The sequence below is a fragment of the Rhinolophus sinicus genome, linkage group LG13 (assembly GCF_036562045.2).
Source record: "Rhinolophus sinicus isolate RSC01 linkage group LG13, ASM3656204v1, whole genome shotgun sequence".
In the NCBI taxonomy this organism is placed as follows: Eukaryota; Metazoa; Chordata; class Mammalia; order Chiroptera; family Rhinolophidae; genus Rhinolophus; species Rhinolophus sinicus.
In genome coordinates, this window is record NC_133762.1 from 61,124,380 (window position 1) to 61,149,614 (window position 25,235).

Below are 25,235 nucleotides of genomic sequence, written 5' to 3' on the forward strand. Positions count from 1 at the left end.
CTTAAGTGAGCCAGTCTATTGTCTTTTTGCATCTAAGATAACAGTACCTTTGAAATGTCAGAGTAATCTTTTCCAAACCCCTCAAGGCACAGCCGCTGACACTAGAGCAGGAGACCACGGGAACCCCTGTTATCTTGTTGACCACATACCATCTTTATGTACTATAATTGTTTGTGTCTCTCCACTTTGCTTTTTATCCAATGCCAAAGATTCCACGCCCCCCAACTTTGCTTTCTCTCACCCCCTTAGTCTACCACCAATGGATTTCATGTAATCCTTTTTACATATTTTCCTTTGATTCTAATGTATAAAATATGCTGCCAAACTGCCATTCTCCCAAGCATTTTCCTAATTCCTTGAGATTCTGCTTCCCTGAAATTGTCTATTTGGCTCAAATAAACTCATAAAAATTCTCTCCAGGTTTGGATATGTCTTACATTGGCAGTTTTGCACCCCTCTGGTGCTCCTGTTACTAACGGTGACCTGTCCCTGGGCTGTAGTCACACACACACACACACACACACACACACACACACCAATTTAAGGCAAACAAAGGACCGGCGACATTTCAGAGCCCACAACTGCACAGGCCGCCAACAGTTCCCTGTGCGACAACCCACCCGCCTAATGAAAGAAGCCAGCTTCTTCTCAGTCTCCTTCCCAGGTGCCAGATGGCACAGAACACCCTCTCTCCGCCCCACCCCTGAGCAGTTATGACATCTGCCTCACTGAAGGAGGGCAAAATGAAAAAACAGATAAGCACAAAGCCGCTGCAAATAAGGAAAATGGTGCTTCTAATCGCCCTCCACTGTAAGCAACTCAGACAGCGCCCTAAAGACCACGACTCCGGAGCGTGACCTGATAACGCTGTTTTCAGGCACTCAAGCACTGAGAAATCCCGCGAGAGCTCGGCCACCTTGGGTGTGGAAGGGTCAGGTGACCCTCACAGCTCCGCCCATATGTTCCAGCCTCACGCATGCGCTGGCGGGGCAGGGAGTTGGAGCGTGGGGCTGGCAGCTGGCAGGATGGGGCTAAGTGTGCGGGCCGTTTTCTTTGACCTGGACAACACGCTGATCGATACGGCGCAGGCGAGTAGAAAAGCCATGTTGGAGGTAACTTCCAGGTACCCTCAGCCCCCCCCCCCCGCCCGACGGAGTCAGCGCGCCCCACCCGGTACCGCGCGCTTTCCTGTTCTCTTGGTGTCCTTTCGCCCCTCTACCTACACCGCGCCCGGGGTCAGGTGATCCCTCAGGGGCCCCGGAGGCACTGGCCTCTGGTTCTTTGAGATACACACACCATCCCCCGCTTCCCGGAGGAGCGGAGAAGAAGGATGAGTGGGCTGGGGAAGTTGCCTTCCCTCCAGCCTTGCGGTTTAGGTCACCTGCCTATCGACGCGTAGGCTCTGGGAAGCTGGGTTCTTGAAGTAGGTTCCAAGCGCTTTGGGACCCGGAAGGATATTAAAGCTGCCACGATGGCAGAGTTACTCTCAAACCTGGAAAGACCGTCACACCACGCCGCGAGTCACCTGGCTTTTTGCCAGGACAGGTTTGCACTAACCAGAATGAGTGCACGCCGCAGGCTCTCTGTGATTGACCTCGGGAGAGGGTCGTCCCCTCGCTGCGTGTGCTTCCGTGGATTTTTGAGGAGACTCAAGAAGCTACACAGCTATCAGTGGTGAGCCTGGATTTAACCGACTGCAGAAACTTTCCGCAGAACTCCCCTCCTGTCACCCTTGGTAGATTTCTGAGGGATACTCAAAAGTCCACCCTGCACAGGGCATTCCTTTCTTGAGGCGTTGCTCAGCAGCATCCTCTCCTCTAGACTCACAGATGCTGTGTGAGACGTTTCCTGTGTTCATCAAGCCCCTAATCCATCCCAGCTTTCTTTCCCTCTGACTTCAGATTTAAGGAGAAAACCAAGGTTTATCAGATGTGAAAAACCCATTTTCAAAAGCTAATCCTTCCCACCCTGAATGTCCCTTCCTCTTCATGCTTCATTAACTAGGTGTTGTCTCCTGGATCTTCACCCTCTGTGCATTCCACCCCTGCATATTTAGGTCTGTCCCATACTTTGAAAACAAAACAAACAAACAGAATGTTTCCCTTGGAACTTCCTTCTTCCACTAGATGTTACCTATCTCTTAACAGCCGTGTTTTTCAGGAGGAATCTATACCCATTATCTCCAAGTTTCTACCTCCTGTTTATTCCTAAATCCACTGCAGTGTAGCTTTCCTATTTGCCACTAGAATGAAATTGACTTGACAAGTCATTAGACATCTTTCAATTTGCCAGAATCAGTGGATCTTTTAATTTTATCTTAATGACTTTACTGAGGCATTCCACACTATTGACCATTCCTTTCATTTTCACACCCTTGACCTTGACCTCAGGGACATCAGCCTGTGCTATATTGCCTCTAGTCTCTCTAGCTGCAGACAGTACATGTTTACCTATGTGTTCTTGACAGGCCAAGCCCAAGGTGTTGCAATTAGTCCAAATCATGCTGTAGGCCAAGAGTTCAGGCTTTAAAATAAAGCATTTGAGTTTAAATCACAGCTCTCCCAATACCTAGCTGAAAGTACCTGAACAAGTTTTTCAACCACTCTAAGCCTCAAATCCTCATTATAAAATTTGAATAATGATATTAGTCCTCAACAATCTTATCAGGTAGGCTTAGTATAATGCAGTGGAAGTACATTGCATCTAGTGTTCATTTGATAAATTGTACCACTACCTACCCTGTCACCCAGTCCATCATTTGCATAGCCTCCTGGCTTTTGTCTTAGTTACAGCTGATTCTTCTATCATCTAGACTGTTGCTGTGGTCTTGTCCACATTCGTGTCATCTTAAAATTTGTGAAACAAATGTTAGATTGTATTTCTCCCTGGTCTTTACACCCTCCCTTATAGCAGCAGTGTATTTTGTTCAGGTATCTCCTAATGCACTTGCCAAAGGATATTACAGTTATTTTTTTGCAACTCAGATGCCCACAACTCAACTGAGCTTCCTAAGAGGGAACTGTCAGTCATCTCCATTTGACACATAGTAAATGCTGAATGAAAGCTGGATGGATGGATCAAAATCCAGGTCTCCCCATACTTGGTTCTGTTGCCAACTTCTTTGAACTGTGTGCTTTTGACTATACACGGAATGCTTTACAACATAAGAATATAACAATACCCACAAATGTTGGCCTATTTAAAAGTAATATTCCAGCTTTCATAAATCACTCTGAATGAGTTATGAAAAGAGGAAGGCGGAAAGGTCTAGCCATTGCCTTGGGTTTGGGGATGAGTCATATACTTACTATATAGATCAACTTTAATGTTTTAAAAATCTTCTGGGAAAGTTATTTCCATTCTCTCAGGCCTGTCTCGGTGTCGCTACTCAAGAGGAAGCCTTATTCATAAGTTTAGGGTTTCTCTGAGCAAAGCAAAAAAGATTTCTGCAATTTAAGTTTTACTTTCTAGGAAGGATAACATGAACATAATACATCAAATGTATTTATAACTGTGTTAGGCAAATTGGAGAGGGGAACAAATTGTAGTTTTACATACGTTGGTCAGATTAGGTCACAATAAGTGGAAAATGTTTGAGCAAAGACTTGAACTAAAAACAGGAGTTCTTGAATTGCTGTATAGTGGCAGTCAGTTTGTGAGCATATATTTTTAACTTTGTTTTATTTGGAGTTCAGCCACTTCATATCTTAATCATAGTGTTATATGGTTGTAGCCCTCGAAAAGTCTTCTTAAATCACAATTAGCTAAATGTTAGTACTAATAGCATTAACTTTAATTCTGGGTCCAGAGAGCAGGATGTAGAAGAATAGTTTCCTTTTTGTACATTATTAAGATACAGCCTTAAATAGAGTTGTTTCTTTTTCAGTTTCAGGTGTACAAAACAACATATGATTAGACATTTACACCCTTCACAAAGTGATAATCCCACCAAGTCTATTACCCATCTGACATTGTATGTAGCTATTATAATACCATTGACTATACTCCCTATGTTGTACTTTACGTCCCGTCACTTTATATACACTGGGGGTGCCAAAAAAATGTATACACATGACTTGAATTCATCTTTTGTTATTGGTATATATTATTACAATTTTAATACAGTTTTTTCCTTTTTTAAAATGTGTATACTTTTTTTGGCATCCTCTGTATATTTGATTATAGTTGACATTCAGTATTTTATATTAGTTTCAGGTGCACAGGGAAGTGGGTGGGCATTTATATAATCTATGAAGTGATCCCCCTGGTAAGTCCAGTACCCATCTGACACCCTACATAGTCTTTACAACATTATTGATTATATTCCCCATACTGTATTTCATATCCCTGTGACTGTTTTGTGACTGCCAATTTGTACTTTCTAATCCCTTCAACTTTCTCACCCATCCCCAACCCTCCTCTCATATAGCAACCATCACTTTGTTCTCTGTATGTATGAGTCTATTTCTATTTTGTTTGCTCGTTTATTCTGTTCTTTAGATTCCACATATAAGTGAGATCATATGGGATTTATCTTGTTCAGTCTGACTTATTTCATTTAGCATAATAACCTCTAGGTTTGTCTATATTGTGGCAAACGGTAAGATTTCATTTTTTTTATGACTGAGTAATACTCCATTGTATAAATGTACCACAATGTCTTTATCCAAAGGACATCTTAATGGGCATTTCAGTTGTTTCCATATCTTGGCTATTGTAAATAGTGCCACAGTAAACATAGGGGTGCATATATTTTTTCAAATTAGTGGTTTGGATTTCTTTGGATGAATATTCAGGAGTGCAATTGCTTCCTCATAAGGTAGTTGTATTTTTAACTTTTTGAGGAGACTCCAAACTGTTTTCCATAGTGGCTGGGCCAATTTGCAATCGCACCAACAGTGCACAAGCATTCCCTTTTCTCCACATCCTCACCAGCACTTGTTTGTTGATTTATTGACAATAGCCATTCTGACAGGAGTGAGGTAGTATCTCATTGTGGTTTTGATTTTCATTTCTTTGATGATTAGTGACATTGAGCATCTTTTTATATGACTATTGGCCATCTGTATGTCCTCTTTGGAGAAATATCTATTCAAGTCCTCTGCCCACGTTTTACATTGCTTGCTTTTTTTCTCTTGGAGGTTTGTTTTTTTTTAAGATTAGATAGATATTAATGCCTTATCAGATGTGTCAGTGTCATTGGCAAAATATCTTCTCCCATTCAGTAGGATGGCTTTTTGTTTTGTTGATGATTTCCTTTACTAAACTTTTTAGTTTGATATAATCTCATTTGTTTATTTTTTCTTTTGCCTCCCTTGCCTGAGAAGATATATCAGTAAAGATATTAGTAAGGGTACTATCTAAGAGTTTACTTCCTATATTTTCTTCTAGTAGTTTTATGGTTTCGGGTCTTACATTTAAGTCTTTAATCCATTTTGAGTTTATTCTTGTATGTGGCATAAGAATGTGGACCAGTTTCATTGTTTTGTATGTCTCTGTCCAGTTTTCCCAGCACCATTTATTCAATAGACTGTGTTTACCCCAATGTAAATTCTTGCTTCCTTTGTCATAGATTAAATGACCATATAGGCGTGGATCTATTTCTGGGCTCTCTATTCTGTTCCATTGATCTATGTGTCTGTTATTACGGCAATATCATGCTTTATTGATTACTATAGCTTTGTAGTATAACTTGATATCGGGTAGCATGATACCTCCCGCTTTGTTTTTATTTCTCAGGATATCCATGGCTATTAGGGGTCTATATGGTTGAAATATACATTTTAGGATTATTTGTTATAGTTCTGTGAAAAATGCCATTGGTACTTTGATAGTGATTGCGTTGAATCTATATATTACTTTGGGCAGTATGGACATTTTAACTGTATTCTTCCTATCCAAGAGCATGGTATAAGTTTCCATTTATTTGTATCTTCTTTAATTTCTCTATTCAATGTCTTAAAATTTTCTGCATACAGGTCTTTTATTTTCTTGGTTAAATATTTTCCTAAGTATTTTTTTGATGAAATTGTTAATGGGATTGTTTTATTAATTTTTCTTTCTGATAGTTCATTATCAGTGTGTAAAAATGCAACTGATTTCTGAATATTAATTTTGTATCCTGCTACTTTGTTAAATTCATTTGTCAGTTCTAATAGTTTTTTGGTGGAATCTTTGAGGTTCTCTATATATAGTATGTCATCTGCAAATAAGGACAATTTTGCTTCTTCCTTTCGCATTTAGATGCCTTTTATTTCTTGTCTGACTGCTATGACTAGAACATCCAGTACTGTGTTGAATAACAGTGGTGAACGTGGGCATCCTAGTCTTCTTCCTGATCACAAGGGGAACGCTTTTAGCTTTTCCCTATTGCGTATGATGTTAGCTGTGGTTTTGTCATGTATGGCCTTTATTATGTTGAAATATGTTCCCTTTATTCCCACTTTGCTGAGAGTATTTTTGTTTTATCATAAATGGATGCTGGATGTTGTCAAATGCTTTTTCTGCATCTATTGATGTGACCATAGGACTTTTAGTTTTTATTTTGTTTATGAGGTGGTGTATCACATTAATTGATTTGTGGATATTGACCAAACTTGCATACCAGGAATTAATCCAAATTAATCGTGATGTATAATCTTTTAAATGAATTACTGAATTTGGTTTGCTAATATTTTGTTGAGGATTTTTGCATCTGTGTTCATTAAGGATATCAATTTTTTGTTTGTTTTCATTTTTATATTTTTTTAATGTCTTTGTGTGATTTGGAATCAGGGTAATGGTGACCTCCTCAAGTAGGCTTAGGAGGCTTCCCTCCTCCTGGAATTTTTGGAATAGTTTGAGGAGAATAGGTGTTAATTCTTTTTTGAATGTTGGTAAAATTCACTTGTGAAGCCACTTAGTTCAGGACCTTTGTTTGTTGGGAGCTTGTTGATTACAGATTTAATTTCTTTGGTAGTAATTGGTCTGTTCAGATTTTCTGTTTCTTCTTGATTCAGCCTTGGAAGATTGTATACTTCTATCAATTTATCCATTTTCTTGCAGATTGTCTAATTTGTTGGCGTATAGTTGTTCGTAGTATTTTCTTAAAATTGTTTGTATTTCTGTGGTTGTCACTTCTCTTCTTTCATTTCGGATTTTATTTATTTGGGTCCTCTTTTTCTCTTGATGAGTCTGGTTAAAGGCTTGTCCATTTTTGTTTATCTTTTCAAAAAATCAGCTCTTGGTTTCATTGATCTTTTTTATTATTTTTTTAGTCTCTTTCATTTATTTCCTCTCTGATGTTTATTATTTCCTTCCTTATGCTACCTTTGGGATTATTTTGCTGTTCTTTTTTCATTTCCCTTGGGTGTAAAAATAGACTGTTTATTTGAGATGTTTTTCCTGTTTCTTTAGGTAGGCATGCATTGCTATAACTTTTCCCTCTTTGGACTGATTTTGCTGTAACCTATAGATTTTGGGTCACTGTATTTTCATTTTCATTTGTCTTAAGGTATCTTTTAATTTCTTTCTTGATCTCATTGTTGACCCATTCATTATTTAGTAGCATGTTATTTAGTCTCCATGTGTTTGTGTGTTTTTCAGTTTTTTTCTTGTAATTGATTTCTAGTTTCATACCATTGTGGTCAGAGAAGATGCTTAATATGATTTCAGTCTTCTTAAATTTATTGAGACTTGTTTTGTGGTCTGACATGTGGTCAATCTTGGAAAACGTTCCATGTGCAGTTGAAAAGAACATATATTCTGCTGCTTTAGGGTGAAATGCTCTAAAAATATCATTTAAATCCATCTGGTCTAGTGTGTATCATTTAAGGCCACTGTTTCTGTGTTGATTTTCCATTTGGAAGACCTGTCCATTGGTGTCAGTGGGTTGTTAAAGGCCCCTACTGTAATTGTGTTAATGGTTGATCTCTGCCTTTATGTTGGTCAATATTTGCTTTATATATTTAGGTGTTCTTCTGCTGGGAGCATAAATGTTTACTAGGATTACATCCGTCCTCTTGTTAGATTGATCTCTATTATTATGTAATGTTCCTCTTTATCTCTTATTATAGTCTTCATTTTAAAGTCTACGAGGTCTAACAAGTTCATGAACTTGTTGCAAAAATGTTGCTAACTTTTTTTGATATCAGAGGGATTATTCATTACGAATTTGTGCCAACTGGGCAGTTAACCAAGTTTGGGTGTGCTAAAAAGGCTGCGTGAAAAAAGTTAGACCTGAACTTTTCACCAACAATTCATGGCTCTTGCATCACAACAATGCACCAGCTCACACGGCACTGTCTGTGAGGGAGTTTTTAGCCAGTAAACAAATAACTGTATTGGAACACCCTCCCTACTCACCTGATTTGGCCCACAATGACTTCTTTCTTTACCCGAAGGTAAAGGAAACATTGAAAGGAAGACATCTTGATGACATTCAGGACCTCAAAGGTAATACGATGACAGCTCTGAAAAAGAGTTGGAATGGCCATTCCAGAAAAAGAGTTCCAAATCGCTTTGAAGGGTGGACTAGGCACTGGTGTTGGTGCATAGTTCCCAAGGGGAGTACTTCGAAGGTGACCGTAGTGATATTCAGCAGTGAAGTGTATAGCACTTTTTCTCGGATGAGTTCTCACCTTGTATTTGTTTATTTGTTTGTCCTACCTTGTATTGTTGTTTATTTGTCCTACCTTGTATTTGTTTATTAAGTATTGCTATCCAGCTTTTGTGTTGTTCCCATTTATGTGGAATATCTTTTTCCATTCCTTTACTTTCAGTCTGTATATATCTTTCGATCTGAGGTGGGTCTCTTGTAGACAGCATATGCATGGGTCTTGTTTTCTTATCCATTCAGCTACCTTATGTGTTTTGTTTGGAGCATTTAATCCGTTTACATTTAAAGTGATTATTGATAGGTACATAGTTATTGCCATTTTATTATTCATATTTTCGATCTTCATTGTTTTGTTTGTTTATTTTTTCCTGTTTTCTACTTAAGAGTCCTTTTAAGATTTCTTTTAATATTGGCTTTTTGATAATGAATTCCTGTAGCTTTTTCTAGTCTGGAAAGCTCTTTATCTCTCCCTCAGGTTTAAATGATAGCCTTGCTAAATAGAGTAGTCTTGGTTGTAAGCCCTTGTTTTTCATCACTTTGAATATTTCCTGCCACTCTCTCTGGCCTTCAAAGTTTCTGTTGATAATTAACTGACAGTCTTATGGGAGATCCCTTACAAGTTACTAGTTGCCTTTCCTTTGCTGCTTTTAGGATTCTCTCTTTGTCTTTAACCTTTTCTATTTTAATTATAATGTGTCCTGGTGTGGGCCTGTTTGGGTTCATCCTCTTTGGGACTTTGTGCTTCCTGGGCTTGTATGTATATTTACTTCACCAGGTTTGGAAAGTTTTCAGTCATTATTTCTTAAAATATGTTCTCCATCCCTTTCTCCCTCTCTTCACTCCTATGATGTGAATGTTGTTACGCTTGATGTTTTCCCAAGGTCCCTTAAACTATCTTCATTTCTTTAATTCTTTATTCTGTTTGTTGTTCCAATTGGGTGTTTTCTGCAACCTTGTCTTCTAAATTGCTGGTTTGACCCTCTGCTTCATCTCATCTGCTGTTTATTTCTTCTAGTATATTCTTCATTTCAGTTATTGTATTCTTAATTTCTGACTGGCTCTATTTTATGGTTCCTATGCCCTTCTTTATGCTTGCTATCTCTTTGTTGAAGTTCTCACTAAGTTCCTTAAGCATTCTTATAACCAGTGTTTTGAACTCTGCCTCTGGTAGGGTTTTGGTTTTTTTTGCCTCCATTTCATTTAATTTTATTTCTGGATGTTTCTCCTGTTCTTTTATTTGGGACATGTTTTTTTTGTTTCTTCATTCTGGCTGCCTCTCTGTGTTTACTTCTATGTATTAGGTAGATCTACTATGTCTCTCAGTCTTTGCTGGGTGGCCTTATGTGTAGTATGTGTCCTGTGTGGTCCAATGGCACAGTCTCCCTGGTCTCCTATGTGTATGTTCCAGGAGTGTCCCTTGAGTGTTTGTGTGTGTTCTCCTGTTGTAGGTAAGCCTTGATTGTGTCAGAGGGTGGGATTGACTGCCAGACTGACTCACTGTGAGTCAGCCAACAGTGTATGAGCTGTTTTGGGTGGGCTCATCCCTCAGAAGAGGATTTGCCCCTGTGGGCTCTTATGCCTATTGAGACTCCGTTTTCAGGTGTGCTGCTTGTGAGGCTAACCAGGTAGTGCTCTGGTATGGTCTAAAGCTGGCTTCTGGGTGTGGTGTTTCTGGTATCTCTTGGGAGGAACTCCCGTGCACGCTAGTTTCAGTCTTGCCTATTACCTGCCCGTGGCTACCTGGTAGGCTACAAAGCAGTATGTGTTTGGCTGCTGCCTGTGCTGGATCTGAAGGCATGTGGGGTTGGCCTCACTGAGAACCATGGCTGGCTGCCACTAGTAGTGGGGCTGAGGCAGCTTAGCAAAAGGTCCAGGGCCCCCAGGCCTCTTGCCATCCGCTGGCTGCCTGTAAGGCCCAATCATTGAAAGAGTCTTCTTAGGAGGGGAAGCTGGTCTGGTTAACCTGGTGTTGAGAGTGCCCTCGGTGATGTAGCATTAGCCGGGAGGGGTACAGTCCCAGGGAGTCATGAGACGTGGCTGGTGGTTTTTACAAAGTTAATGCAGATTCAGTTCCTGTACCAGTTTCCAACCTGTAAATGTTTCGCACAGTGCACTAAGAACATTGCAACCAGCCACTGCTCACCTCGGGGCAGTGCCTGGCATATGACCACTTTGCGAAATGCCCTTAGCACACCACAGCTTGCCACCACTTTCCTTGGGCTGGCAAATCCCTGAGAGCTGCCCTGTAGGGCCTGAGGCACGAGTTTTGGGTCACTGTTCACCACCAAAAGCTTTTCAGGCTGTCACTGGGCCATTTGCTGCTGTGAACGTCTTCAATGGCTTAATAGGGTGGGGCTGGCCACCCAGGCACCAAGAGTGCCCCTGGCATTGCAGCTCTAGGTGTTTGGGTTTCCTGGAAGCTAAGGGGTGTGGTTGGTTATTTCTACAAAGTCAGTGGAGTCTCGATTCTCAAACTGGTGCCGGGCCCCTGGGCACCCCGCAAAAATGCCCCAAGAACACTTCAGTCAGCCACTTCCCACCTCAGGTTCATAGGTCCCCAAGAGCTGCCCAAAAAGCTGCTGCAGAGCAGGTCTTGGGTCACCGCCCACCAGCAAACATTTCCCAGGCTGCCATGGGTAACCCACCACTGCAAAAACGCTTCCCCAGCCGCTGTGGCAGGGCCAGCAGTCCAGAGTGTAGCACCAGCTGTGCAGGGGGTGGGGACCCAGGGCATCACCAAAGCAGTGCACATGCACCGATTCCACCTGACCAATGTGGTCCCAGCCTTGGCCCTTTAGGGGAGAGCTCAATGTTGAAAAGATGGCACCCTCCTGTAGGCTACACATGTGTCACACTTCACACTGGGACAACAATGGCTCCTGTCCCTGCAGCCCTCACACCGAAGCCACACAATTCAGTCTTTCCCTGAACGTCTCTGGGCCTCCCAAGCTGCTGGCCCTCCACCAGAAACCAGAGGAGTGTTTACAAGTGAGTCTGTGCATGAGCTCTATAAGAGGTCTGGGTTTCTAGTTGGCTTCTGTGTCACTGGGACAGGTAGACAGAGTGCTTGCCGAGTTTCACTGCCAGATGCCGTGGGAACTCCTCTTCCTGGCACAGGACCCCTAGGCTGGGGAGCCCAGTGTGGGGCTGGGACCCCTCCCTCTTTAGGGGGGACCTCCACCACTGAGGTATTTCTCCCAGTGTTGAGCCACTATCTGTGGATTTTGCAATCAGCCCGTTTCTTGTCCCTACCCCTCCTACCACTCTCAATGTGGCCTCTTCTTTATATCCTTAGTTATAGGGGTTTTGTTCAGCTTGTCTTCAGATGATTCTTGAGGTTAATTGTTCTATATTTGTAATTTTGGTGTGGTCCTGGGATGCAGTAGGCATAGGTTTTACCTAAGCTGCCATCTTTGTTCAATAGAGTTTTGAAGTAGATAAAGTTTTAGCTTGTATTATGTCTACAAATTGATTCCCCATTCCCACTCCCTAGCCTCCACTATCTTAGGGCATCTTTCTTCAGGTCTGTAAGTACCTGGTGGGCTTATTCTACTCACAATTTTTTTTCAAGCCTGCCTTACCCCTTGCACAAAATATCACACCTCCAAGTTAGAGCTCTTTTTCCTCCACCCCCAATTAAATCAAAACTCCCATTCTCTCAGTGCAAATGTTAGGAGAGTTTATACTAATAATAACATGTACTAATTCAACTTGGATATTATTTCTGTTTGATCTAATATTAATATGTGAATGACTGATAAACTTTTTTCCCAAGGATGTTAATACTACTAAAATGATACTTGTTTTCTCAAATGAATCTGTAATTAGTTGCTGTGTGACAAAATGGGAAAGTTAATTCAGTGGATGTAATGGGAAGAAATTTTGAACTGTGGGAGTGGTGTACTATGCCTTTACAAGAATTTCCTTTTTAAGATAAGCTAATTCTGCTTTTTCAGAGACCCAAGGATGTACCTAATGAATTGCCAATTGTAGTAACATAAAATTGGTTTTCTATTGGCAGCTCTGTGTTTACTATGAGTTAGCTCTTATTTAAGCTCAAGCATGGTAGAGTCCTAGAGGCCTGCTTCTTTTTATTGTGTAACCATAGTGTTGCTGAAACTGTAGAATGACCTTCAATCATAGCTCAAGAGTAATTCAATTGACATTATTATAAAAGATGGTGACATAGCAATGAAAATTGAAAAAACTTGATTAGTTCATTGAAGTTTAACCTTATGAGGCAAAATTTTTCAATGTTTTGCCTTCACCTAAAATTCTTAGAACTGGTATATTTTTCTTGGACTAAAAACCTTTATTAATTATTACATTTTCTGATGAGCACAAATAGCCTAAAAAATCTTTACTTTTGATGTAAGTGATTGTTATATGTAAGAATGTGTCTATTCATCTTTCTTCTTTTCAGCAGGTGAATTGAGTGTCTGGTGTGAGTAGCATACCACTTATTCCCTGCATAGTTTGGGCAACACATTTTAACTTGTTTGACCTCTTTTTTCAACAGCAGACAATTTTTAGTCCAAACTACGTGCACTGCACTCATCTTCAAAGATACAAAATAGCCTTGGCATGGTTGACTTTCCCCTGTTGTCCCTAAGACAGGGACTTCAAGTGCATGTAGTTTGTTTGGGAGGTGATCCCAGGAAGCGCTCCAGGGGTGTGGTGAGTAAGACAGGGAAGGGAAGGTACTGAGTATAGATTACATAAAAGAGCAGGTTACTAGTGTGAACAGTTAGAGAACTATGGGAGACAGTATGCAGAACATGCTTTGTCCCTCCCAAGGGGCAAGAAAACTATAATGTTTATTCACCAATTTCTGTCCTTCATTGGTTGAGGCCTGCAACATTTCAGCCCAGCCTATGTGCATGGGTGTTCCTGTGGCCAAATAAAGCCTTCAGGCAGAGAAGCCCAAGCACTTACAGTATGAAGACATTGGCATGTATATGAAGAGTGTGTGCCAAGGCAATTTGGGTAGCATCTGCTACCGTGTTTCCCCAAAAATAAGACCGGGTCTTATATTAATTTTTGCTCCAAAAGACGCATTAGGGCTTATGTTCAGGGGATGTCATCCTGAAAAATCATGCTAAGGCTTATTTTTCAGTTAGGTCTTATTTTCAGGGAAACACGGTATAGCCTGGGACTCAAGGGCCTTTACATACTGATTCCACACAGCCTCTCCAGTCTCATCTCTTAGCATCCTCCCTCACATGACTTCCATTTTGGCTGAAGTAAGATTCTTGCCTTTCCCAGTTCACAAAATTCCAAGATCTGTGTCTTTGTTCATGCTGTTCCTTCTGTCTAGAATGATTTTATCTTCCTCCCAACCCCACCTTAGGGGGTTGGTAACTCTTTGGTTAAAATATTTCTTCCTCTGCCAAACCTTTCCCAACAACCCTGTGGAATATCTTGTATCTTTCATTTTATTTCCACAGTTACTGTTCATAAGATTGTCATGACACTTAACCCAGTATTTGTGGTGGTTGCATACCTGCTTTTTCCTAGCCAGATAATGTCACGAGGACAAGGGATCCAGCTTCCAAGTGCCTAATACAGTAGTATAAAGGCAAGCATGTGGGCTTTGGAAGTAAGCAAGTGTGGGTTTAAATCCCAGCTTGAGCAAGTTGCTTAACAGTTCTGAACTTCCACCTCCTCATCTCAAAAAGGGAACTCCGTTGCAGACTTAGAAAGGTAGAAATAACGTATGAGGGCACTGGGCATGATGCTTGTCACGTCAGGGTTTTAGTAAATGTTAGAAGACAGGCCAAATGGATAAGAACCTCATGTAATAAAAGCCAAGATAAAGAGCTGTGGGAACATGAGAAGGAGTGCTTAATTCTGAAAGGGGAATCAGAACCAGGGTAACAGAGAGTGACTCAGAGCCACTTGAATTTTTTTTATCTGAGAAATTAGGTTTGGAAGAAGCACTGAGTGGGTCATTAAACTGCTGAAAACACAGAACATGCTTGATTCCATTACAGCTTTATACACGGTTTTAAAAGTACAGAATTGGATCCTGTTTTATATGATGGGCAATATAGGTCTTCAAAACATAAAATGCATATAGAAGAGAAAAGCTGAGATGAATTAGCGTTATTTCTGGGAAGAATCTAAATAATAGTTGTTAGAAAATTGCAATGTTTTATGAAATGTAATCACAGGTATTATTTTCATGTCTTCATGATCAGAATGAAAGGTGGTAGACTTAAACTGCCAAATGAAGGACTTTTTCATTTGGCAGTTTAAATCTACCACCTTCAACTAAAACTGATACAGGAATGCCTTTCAAACTTTATATTCATAGTCATTGATAAAATATTAATATTATGTTGCTGCTGTTTCACTCATGATGCTATTACTATTATGATATGCTCTCATTTCTTTCGATCACCTATTCTAATGATTTTTATAGGAAAGCACTCTATTTTACAATGATGGAAAACACACAAGAAACTTTTGAAAAAGTTATCGATGAAATTTTATTTAACCTTATCTCAAAACATGGGATGAGAAAGCTTAAAAAACAACATCAGTGTACACACACACACATCCCATTTTTATTAGCTATATATAAAGAATCTTTTTAGAATAGAAATTGGTAAAAAAAGAAAAGAATTGCTTGTCTAGAGAGGTTGGGAGATCTTCACTCTGGTATTTAAAAATGAGACCAATTCCCATCAGAAATGGTGTAGTAATAGAGCTGCATTAAGATAGAGGAGTGGAGTCAGAATCTCTGCTCTGGGTTTTATAGGATCACATCTTCTCATGGCATGACAATTAAAGACATAAAGTGTGTTAATGGAGTTATTTTCCTTTATTTAGGTGATAAAGCTCTTACAATCAAAATACCATTATTACAAAGAAGAGGCTGAAATCATCTGTAACAAAGTTCAAGTTAAACTCAGCAAGGAATGTTTTCATCCTTCCAATACATGCATTACTGATCTAAGGACTTCACACTGGGAAGAAGCAATCCAGGAAACAAAAGGTGGTACAGCTGATAGGAAATTAGCTGAAGAATGTTATTTCCTGTGGAAATCTACACGTTTACAACATATGACAATAGCAGAAGATGTCAAAGCCATGCTCACTGAACTTCGAAAGGAGGTCTACCTACTTTTATTAACAAATGGAGACAGACAGACACAGAGGGAGAAGATTGAGGCTTGTGCCTGTCAGTCTTATTTTGACGCTATTGTTGTAGGTGGAGAACAGAAAGAAGAGAAACCAGCACCTTCCATATTTTATTACTGCTGTAATCTCCTTGGAGTACAGCCTGGGGACTGTGTGATGGTTGGTGACACACTAGAAACTGATATACAAGGAGGCCTCAATGCAAGGCTGAAAGCAACAGTCTGGGTAAATAAAAATGGAATAGTACCACAAAAGTCATCTCCCATGCCACATTATATAGTTTCTTCTGTGCTAGAGTTACCTGCTATTTTACAAAGTATAGACTGCAAAGTCAGTATGTCAGCTTAAAGCACATAAAAGGGCATGATTATATCTTTTACAGCATTTAAACTAAAAAAATATAAGACATTCTATATACTATGACCCAGTTCCAAGAATAATTTTACTTATGATTTAATAGCCAACCAACCATTTACTGGTATTTATATCTGGGTGTTCAGAATACAAGTTAAGTTTAGTAGTGTGATCAAGAAAACTTGAAGAAATATATGTTATTCTGTGACTTGAGGTTTTTTAAAAATTAATTTTTTAGCATCTGGGATCCAAGAAGATACCAAACAGGATAGCTTATACATGGATGCTCAAATACCAGTTTTATGTTCTGGCTTAAAAATACACACTCTACATCATATATAATAGAGATTTATCAAAACAACTAGATCTAGTTAATATAAAGTAAATACTAAGTCACATGCAAATCAAAGGCATTTCATACTGAGATTATTTTATGTATTTTTTTAAAATGCACCATATTTTCACCTACTTTGTATACTTTCTTTTATGAATCTAATTTTTCTGCATGACCTTTTCTTTGGTGGTGGGGGGTCTCCAATTTTCCTATATTGTATACATAACAAATAGATTTCTCCAGTAAAAAAAATCTTAAAAATTAGCACGTGGTGCTCCTTTCCCATGACATGTTCACATCCTTCCAAAGTGAGCTTGTAGTTCCTGTTAGTCTTTACCTCTCATGGAAGTATTTTTATTATCTTTTCCCAGGTACACAGTGGAGTTGAGGGGACTCTACTGTCTTGCTGGGGATAAGTGCAAGCCACATGTCACCAAAAGTCATTTGCCTTTTGTGGATACATCAGAGGGAAATTGCCTTTGTGCAGCCTAACCAGGCACCCCCACCCCACACCATGCCCCATCTGTTCTCTACTGACTGAATAGTTTTACCCAAGTGATTAATAGAAAATTAGATTTTGCTATGAACCATTTCCAGGTTGCCTTTTTAATATTTGACTGGCTCTTAGTGTTACCATCTGCCTTAAGTCTCCTGTTTTTCAAATTTTGAGAAATACATCATTGTTTCACAAATTTCTATATCTAATTCAGGGTTCACTTTGAGCTTACTAGTTAATTACTGCATGGCAAGGCATCTTGCAACTAGAAAAATTTTCTGGGCAGTCTCATGATTTCACCAACTTATAATCAAATGGCAATTAAAGAAAAAAGAGGGATGGCCAGATGGCTCAGTTGGTTAGAGCATGAACTCTTAACAACAAGATTGCTGATTCAATTCCCACATGGGATGGTGAACTATGCCCTCTGCAACTAAGATTGAAAATGGCAACTGGACTTGGAGCTGAGCTGTGCCCTCCACAGTTAGATTGAAGGACAACGACTTGGAGCTGATGGGCCCTTGAGAAACACACTGTTCCCCAATATTCCTCAATAAAATTTAAAAATAAATAAATAAATCTTTAAAAAGAAATAATGACTTTGGTTGTATTTTGGTAAGATTTTTTTCATTTTTATATAAGAAACTACTAAAGTAAAATGTTAGACTGTCTGTTAGGATTTATATAGCTATAACTTTTTCAAGTATCCTATGATTCTGATACTTAGATTCTGGATTATGCCTCTATGAACCTATTTCATTTCCTGTCTACTACCAAGAACAGAATTCTCTGCTATTGTGCAAATGCTCTGTTGTGTTTACTTCTCTTGATTTCTAAAAAATGTGATTGTGCCGTTGATTGTCCCAGGGTGCTATTGCTATACAGCTGAACATTTGTGAACAGGGTATGTTTATGCATAGTTCCAGGTTTGATGCCCATGTGACCTCAATTATATTTTAGCTATTTGAAAACTGTTAAGTTGGAGGATCTTGACAGAAAAATAATTATGTGCATGATTTCTCTAATAAATGATGTGTCATACTGAGTGTCCTTTTGGCTGTTCCACAGGATGGATGTAGGCAGTGTCACATTCATTATGCTAACTGGAGGAGGTTCATCACTTGTAGATCACAGTGGCAAATCTCAATAAGATAGCTCCTAGGATGTTAGGTGCGCTGTTATTCAACAAAAGTCATCTGGGAGATGGAAAATGAAATAATTGAATTTCCTTGTCTGCACAGTTTGTATTTTATACAGTGCAGTAATGCAATATTTCTTTCTATTTGCTCCCATCCTTAGAGAAGGACTTTGTGGTTTTCTACTTTCTGAGTGGAATGTTACAGAAGATATGAAGAAATCTTGGAATAGACCTATGATTTTATTAAGGTTTTTGTTTTAGAATAATAGTCCTTAAAATTTTTTAAAAAATGATGTAACAATATTGTCCTCTCATCTTAATTTTTTTTAAATTTCCCCATAGTAGTATTCTCAGACAAAGTCATAAAGTCTCAATTGTCCAAAGGCTGTCCCAAACACTATAGTTAGAGAAGAAGGCCTAAGGTAGACACCTAGAATACTGACTTAAAGATGGATGTTTTTTAATTCCATATATACATTCACCCATTGGTGCACACACATTAGATCTGGTAGTGATAGGGTATGTAGATCGATAGAAATGATCAGGAAAAGGAGAGACCTAGCCCTGGTTAGAAGCCCCTTCCTGCAACTCCAGTTAGGTCAAAACCCCTCACAGCTGCCCTCACTTAGGGTACAAATGCCTTACTAGCCCAGCAGGATTCCAGGCTCACGCTTGTCCCTAAATCAAAGGGATGTATTGTTAGACACTAGAGAGAGAAAAACCATACTGCTTATCAGAATATACACCCTGCTTCTCAGGGCCATTTTAATAAGCTCAGACGACCTTGAGAACAGGAAGGGAATACGAAGTACACCAGGTGGGAGAATGAGAGGTACTACAGAGAGGCAAAGAGACAATTGTACCCACAGAGACAAAAAAAACTCATACAATGTAAGGAGAGGCTGTTTCCCTCTTGGGTCAGCCGACCCCATGTCTCAGAGAGTGCTAGCTTTTACTAATAAACTTTTTGCTCTTCTGTGCTACACAAACTATGTCTCTTGACTAAATTCTTTCCTTCAAGAAGACAAAGAGCCACGGTACAACGTCACTCCCAGTAACAGTAGTGCCCAAAACCCAAAAGTATTGTAGAAAAGACAGTTACAGTTTATTATAGTTACAGAGGTACTTGGTTTAGCACTTTCAAACTTATTTGCAATTGCAGTAAGAAACATTCTCCATCACAACCCATTAAACATTTATTTACAGTGAATATATGTGTGTGTGTGTGTATTAAATAGTTTTATACATTTAACTGAAGCAAGATTTATAAAGCAACTTCCTTACTATATATGATACTCAAAGTTTTTCATTCCATCCTCTTTTTAAATTAGGGAATATATCCATTTTGGAATAAGCACTATTTGTGATACATAAGCCAAAGGAATAAAAAAGGGTGAATGGCAAAAATTCTCATCTCTTTCCCTGGGACTCACTCCCCTGTTAGCAGCTTCCCGTGTACCTGTATATACAGGCAGACCTCAAAGACAGTGTGGGTCCTGTTCCAGACCACCACAATGAAGCAAATAACCATAGTAAAGTGAGTCGCATGAATTTTTTGGTTTCCCAGTGCATATGTGTGCAAAAGCATTATGTCCAAAACAATGTAATGTTGGTGATTTTATTGGAATGAGAATGAAGAGTGGCTGCTTAATGGGTACAGGTTTTCCTCCTCAGGTGATGAACATGTTCAGGCAGTAGATAGTGAGTATGGTTTCACAGCACTGTGAATGTGCTTGATGCCCTTAAGTAGTACAATTGTAAATGAGTCAGTTAAATTTTATTATGCTTTATTTGTTAGTGTATGTCATTCATATTCCAGTTGCTGAGTACCTAATAATTAGACGTGTATTTAATCTTTTTGTACATCTCCCAAACTTGATATCTGTACTTGAAAACCTAATAAAGTAAAATAACAGTAAAATACACTTTGAAAACCACACATACAGCGCTTCACTGAGGGTCTAGCAGATGTCGGTAAAACAAGATAGTTACAGTTTCCCCTGAAAACAGCTGCTGTTACATTTAATTCCTTGGAATAAGCAAATTTTGTGGGAATTCAGTGAGTTAACTCCTCCGTCTAAGAATAATAAATAACATGGAGCAAAGTAAGAATAGTTGGTACAATCAGTGTAGACACTGAGGCTGGTGAAATGGCTTATGCAAAGTTCCACAGTGCAAGATCCTGGCCACAGACAGTCCCACTCTTTCCAGGTTGACCAAATTCTTTGCTAGCCCCAGCAGCACATGTTAACCACTCCCAATGAAGTGTTGGATACTGTGGCAGGTTAAAGAAAAGGAGAGGTTCACATTTGGAAAACCAGATAATCAAATATAAAAACTAAAGGACTTAATAAGAAAAACATGTATAACCAGTGTGCCAAACAAGGATGACACTGGGGTGGAATCAAAATGAACTTTTCTGTCATCTGTTCCTTTAACATTGATTCAAGCCCTGCCAGTGAATAAAAACTAGATGAAAATTGCAGCCCGTTCTGCTCATTCCTGGGGAATAGTTCTATGATCACTTGAAATCACAAGTACAATCTTGATTCAGACATGTGAAGGATCCGACCCAAAGATTAGTTCACACTTCAATCTGTTTATGAGCAGAACTACCCAGCACCCTGCCTGTCCCCACTACAAGACCTGTGCTTACTGGACCCTCTCTATGGGGATGGTTGGCTACTTCTACACTCATTTCCTCCTTGCAAGCTGGGGAATGGAGGGTGGACATGGAAGTTCTCACTTGCCCAGAGCCTGCTACTGTCATGAGTGGGCTCCACAGCCTGCAGGCCCAACAAGTTTTCACACCTGACTACCTTTTAGGCACTTCCAGGGACTCTAGAGGCCCATGCTGGACTCCCCCAGCTGCTGCTTCTGGGCCCCTTCTCCAGTGAGCTGACCATATGGCCTTGATTCTCTGGCAGGCCTGTCCACCACTGACTCTCACCAATGGAACCCCCTTTCCCAGGCAGTCCTCCGGGGAAGAGCTAAATGACTCTAGGTCATTCTACCTCCCTCCCTGCACCACCATCAATGAGAATCAAGTTACACCCACCCACAGCCCTTCATTATCCCTGACTCACCTGCCACAGGCTCCTTGAACTTGCATGCTTTCTGCAGGAAGTACATGTCAACCTTTCTCTGTGCTTTACCATTGGATCCTACTCTCTAGTTTGAAGTCATGGAGGTAGTTCGTCTACCATGCCCCAAAGGTATAGACACACAGGCCGCAGTAGCTCTCTCCAAAGAAATCCTGTAAATTCCCTTCCACCTCCACTTCCTCATATCTTTTATATTCATGAAATGTGACAGAGCTCAAAAGTCAGGAAACAAGTTCCTGACTAACTACTTTGAAAACTCTTCCAAGGATCTCACACTCACTTTGGTATCTAATATCTACTGACTTAGATCCCAGTTTCAATTTTGACATCCTGGTATATAAAAGCAAGGAGTATGGTACAAAATAGATTAACAGTTTCTAAAAGAATGTCAAATAAGGGATCTACTGTACAGTGGCTTCATTGAAGATGGGTATTGAAGGAAGTGAAATATTTGGGGCACAAAGAAGGAAGAGAACATTTGCAGAGAGAGAATTCAGTTCACAAATTTATTGGCCCACTACTGAGTGATAGGCACTGAGTGCTAATCAGTAGGAGTTTAAAGTCTCAAAAGAAGGGAAGTGATTAGCCTGATTGAAGAAAGGGATCTGCGTAGGGAGAGGATGGAGAGAAATGAAGTTTGGACAGGGAGGATGAGCAGTGAAAAGCAGGCTGTGAATATGAGGCTCAGGGGTATAGAGAAAATTATCAACATTTTAGAAAATAGGGTAAAACTTATGTCTATGGTTTTGTGTGTGTGTGTGAAATTGGATGTGTGAGTACATGTGGGTATGGGGAATGTGAATAGTAGAGGGAAAGTATGTATATGAGTGTGTCTAGAGGTGTGTTTATGTGAAGTAGGTTGAGTATGTATACTGTATGTATGCATACGTATGTGTAGAAGGGATGTATATGTGTGTGCATAGTGAGGTCTGTGTGTGGTGGGATGTGTGTAATTGGTGGTGGGGAGTGGGTGTCGAGTGTCTTGTGGATATGTGTGCATGGCTGTATGTTTGGGAGTGTGGGTCTAGTGGGCCTCTGTGCATGTATAAATGTAAGTAGTGGGGTGTGTATAGTGGTGTGTAGGGGGATGCGTGCTATCTAGTGGGGTTGTATGAAGGACTGTGTGTGCTAGTACTCTGCTGAGTATTGTGATATATTTGTGTGGAGCTGTGTGTGTAGTGCGGTGCTTATTAGTGATGTGTGTTTGCATGTAAGAGACTAATGGGTGTTTGTGAGTAGTGAGGTGTGTATTTAGTAGTGAGGTGTGTTTAGTGGAATTATGTGTGTGGTGGGGTGTGTATGTGATGAGGCTGTGTGTGTCAGGAGCAGGATGTGTGTGAGGAGTGGGATTGCATGTGTAGGTGTGACAGCGATTAGTGTGTGCTTATTGGGGTGTCTGTAAAGTGGAGCTGTGTATGGCAGGGTGTGTAGGTAGTGTGGGGTGTGCCTAGTCAGGTGTGTGTGTGCTTAGTGTGTATGTTAGGTTGTTGGGTGTCAGTGTGTCTAGTGCTATTGTGTTAATGTGTGGGGGGCGGCTGTTGTGTGTGTGTGTGTGTGTGTGTGTGTGTGTGTGTGTGTGTGTGTAGTGGTAGCTGAATAAGAACAATGTGGAAAACATATAGTTCTTTATTGCGTTAAAACATACCTGAGTGAGAGACAGAGAGAGAAAGAGACAGACACAGCCTGAGAGAGGGGCAGACAGAAAAGCTGGGAATCTCTTTTAAGATGCAGACCAGGGGTGCCACTTGTTTCTCTGCCAGTCATTTCCTCTGACCCTCCAAAGCTCCTTTTTAAAGGAGCTCTTATCCTTGGCCTTTTCTCTAAATTTCTCTGGCTGATGGGTTGGCAGCCTCCAAATGAGCCCAACTGCACAGGTCAGATTTATCCCACAATCTGTGACTCAAAGGCTCTGGCTCGGGGGCTCCACTCGTGAATGCCCATAGGGGCCAGACTAGTCTAAGGGTGAGTCAAGTAGGCCTGGAAAACACAGGAGGGGTGATGCACAGGAAGACCCTGGTCATCAAGCCAAGCAGAACAGATCTTAGGTGAAAGCACAGGGCTCTTGGCTTGTGAACTCAGCACATCTCATTACTGTAGAGTGAACTCTTAAAAGGAAGAGTGAGGTAAGGCCACAGAAAAATAGAAAGTGGATCTGTGGCGAGAGAACAGAAAGAAGTAGGTGTGTAAGGATAAAAAGGGTGAGGGAACTGCAGGTGACCAGAGGTGTTATAGACTGAATTGTGTCCCACCCAAATTTCATATGTTGAAGCCCTAACCGCTAAAGTGACTATATTTTAAGATAGGGTCTTGAAAGATGTAATTATGGTTAAATGAGATCATAATAGTGGGGCCTTAATTCACAAACACTGCTAGATGCATAAGAAGAGGAAGAGACAACAGACATACAAGGTCTGACAATTAAGTTAGCAAACTCATCCTAGAAAAGGTGCTATAATACCTAATTGCTGAATAGCACTATGGTCACCTTCGAAGTACCCCCTTGGGAAACTATGTACCAACGCCAGCATCTAGTCCACACTTCAAAGCAATTTTGGAACTCTTTTTCTGGAATGGCCATCAGAGCTGTTATTGTATTACCCTTGATGTCCTGAATGTCATCGAAATGTCTTCCTTTCAAAATTTCCTTTATCTTTGGGTAAAGAAAGAAGTCATTGGAGGCCAGATCAGGTGAGTAGGGAGGGTGTTCCAATACAGGTATTTGTTTACTGGCTAAAAACTCCCTCACAGAAGATGCCACGTGAGCTGGTGCATTGTCGTGATGCAAGAGCCATGAATTGTTGGAGAAAAGTTCAGGTCGTTTTTGTCTAACTTTTTCATACAACTTTTTCAGCACTTCCAAATAGTAAACTTGGTTAACTGTTTGTCCAGTTGATACAAATTCATAATGAAAAATCCCTCTGATATCAAAACAGGTTAGCAACATCGTTTTGACTCTTGATTTCGACTGACGGAACATTTTTGGTCATGGAGAATTGGCTGACTTCCATTGTGCATTTTGACGCTTTGTTTCAGGGTTGTATTGGTACACCCATGTTTCATCACCAGTGATAACATGACCCAAAACATCATCTTGCTTCTCCAAAAAGTCTTGGCAAACTTCGACTCTCCTTTGCTTTTGTTGATCGATGAGCTCCTTTGGGACCATTTTTGCACATACCTTTCTCATGCCACGATTTTCAGTTAAGATTTTCCTAACTGTTTCTCTATCAATGTTTACTCGGTCTGATATGCTTCTCACAGTCAACTGACAAATTTGACGCACAATTTGACGAATTTTTACAATGTTTTTGTCAGTTCTGCTCGTTACTGGCCACCCTGACCTCTCTTCATCAGTAACACATTCTCTCCCCTCAGAAAAACATTTAATCCATTTGTACACTGCCGTTTTCTTCATGGCATTAACTCCATAAATTTGGACTAACGTGTTCCTGATTTCACTTCCACTCTTGCCAATTTTAACAAGGAATTTAATGTTTGTTCATTGTTCTAATTTAAACTCAGATATTCTCACGGTGACACACAAAAACACGCATCAACAATAATGAACACCACTCAACAAGACACGGCCACACGTCAACATGAACACAGCTGTGAGACACTGATACACCAAGGTTATGAAACCTTACCGATCTATTTGTACAGTGCTGCCAACATAAGCACGTGGTGGCAAGTTTGCGAACTTAATTGTCAGAGCTTTGTGTGTGTGTGTGTGTGTGTGTGTGTGTGTGTGTGTACAGAGAAGAAAGGCCATGTGAGGACACAGGGAGAAAACAGTAATTTGCAAGCCAAGGAAAGAGGCTTCTAGAAAAACAAAACCTGACGACACCTTGATGGACTTCCAGTTCCAGAACTGTAAGACAATAAATTTCTGCTATTTAAGCCACCCAGTCTCTGGTATTTTGTCATGACAGCCCATGCACACTCATACAAGAGCTATCAGCTGTCATGCCCTTGCAAGACATGTTTCCATTTTATCATTCAGTCAGTAAATATTAGAGCAGTGCACGCACACACACTGTGTGTGTGTGTGTGTGTGTGTGTGTGTG

At 40.2% G+C, this 25,235-nt stretch overlaps 1 protein-coding gene across 1 annotated transcript; it reads left to right on the forward strand.

Moving 5' to 3' along the window:
* The first annotated feature begins 967 nt into the window (after positions 1–967).
* Positions 968–17,972, forward strand: NANP (N-acetylneuraminic acid phosphatase). The gene is made up of 2 exons (XM_019718672.2): positions 968–1,112; positions 15,431–17,972. Exons 1-2 carry the CDS (start codon positions 1,026–1,028, stop codon positions 16,088–16,090), a joined length of 747 nt encoding a protein of 248 aa, XP_019574231.2. The 5' UTR covers positions 968–1,025; the 3' UTR covers positions 16,091–17,972.
* Positions 17,973–25,235: the final 7,263 nt, after the last annotated feature.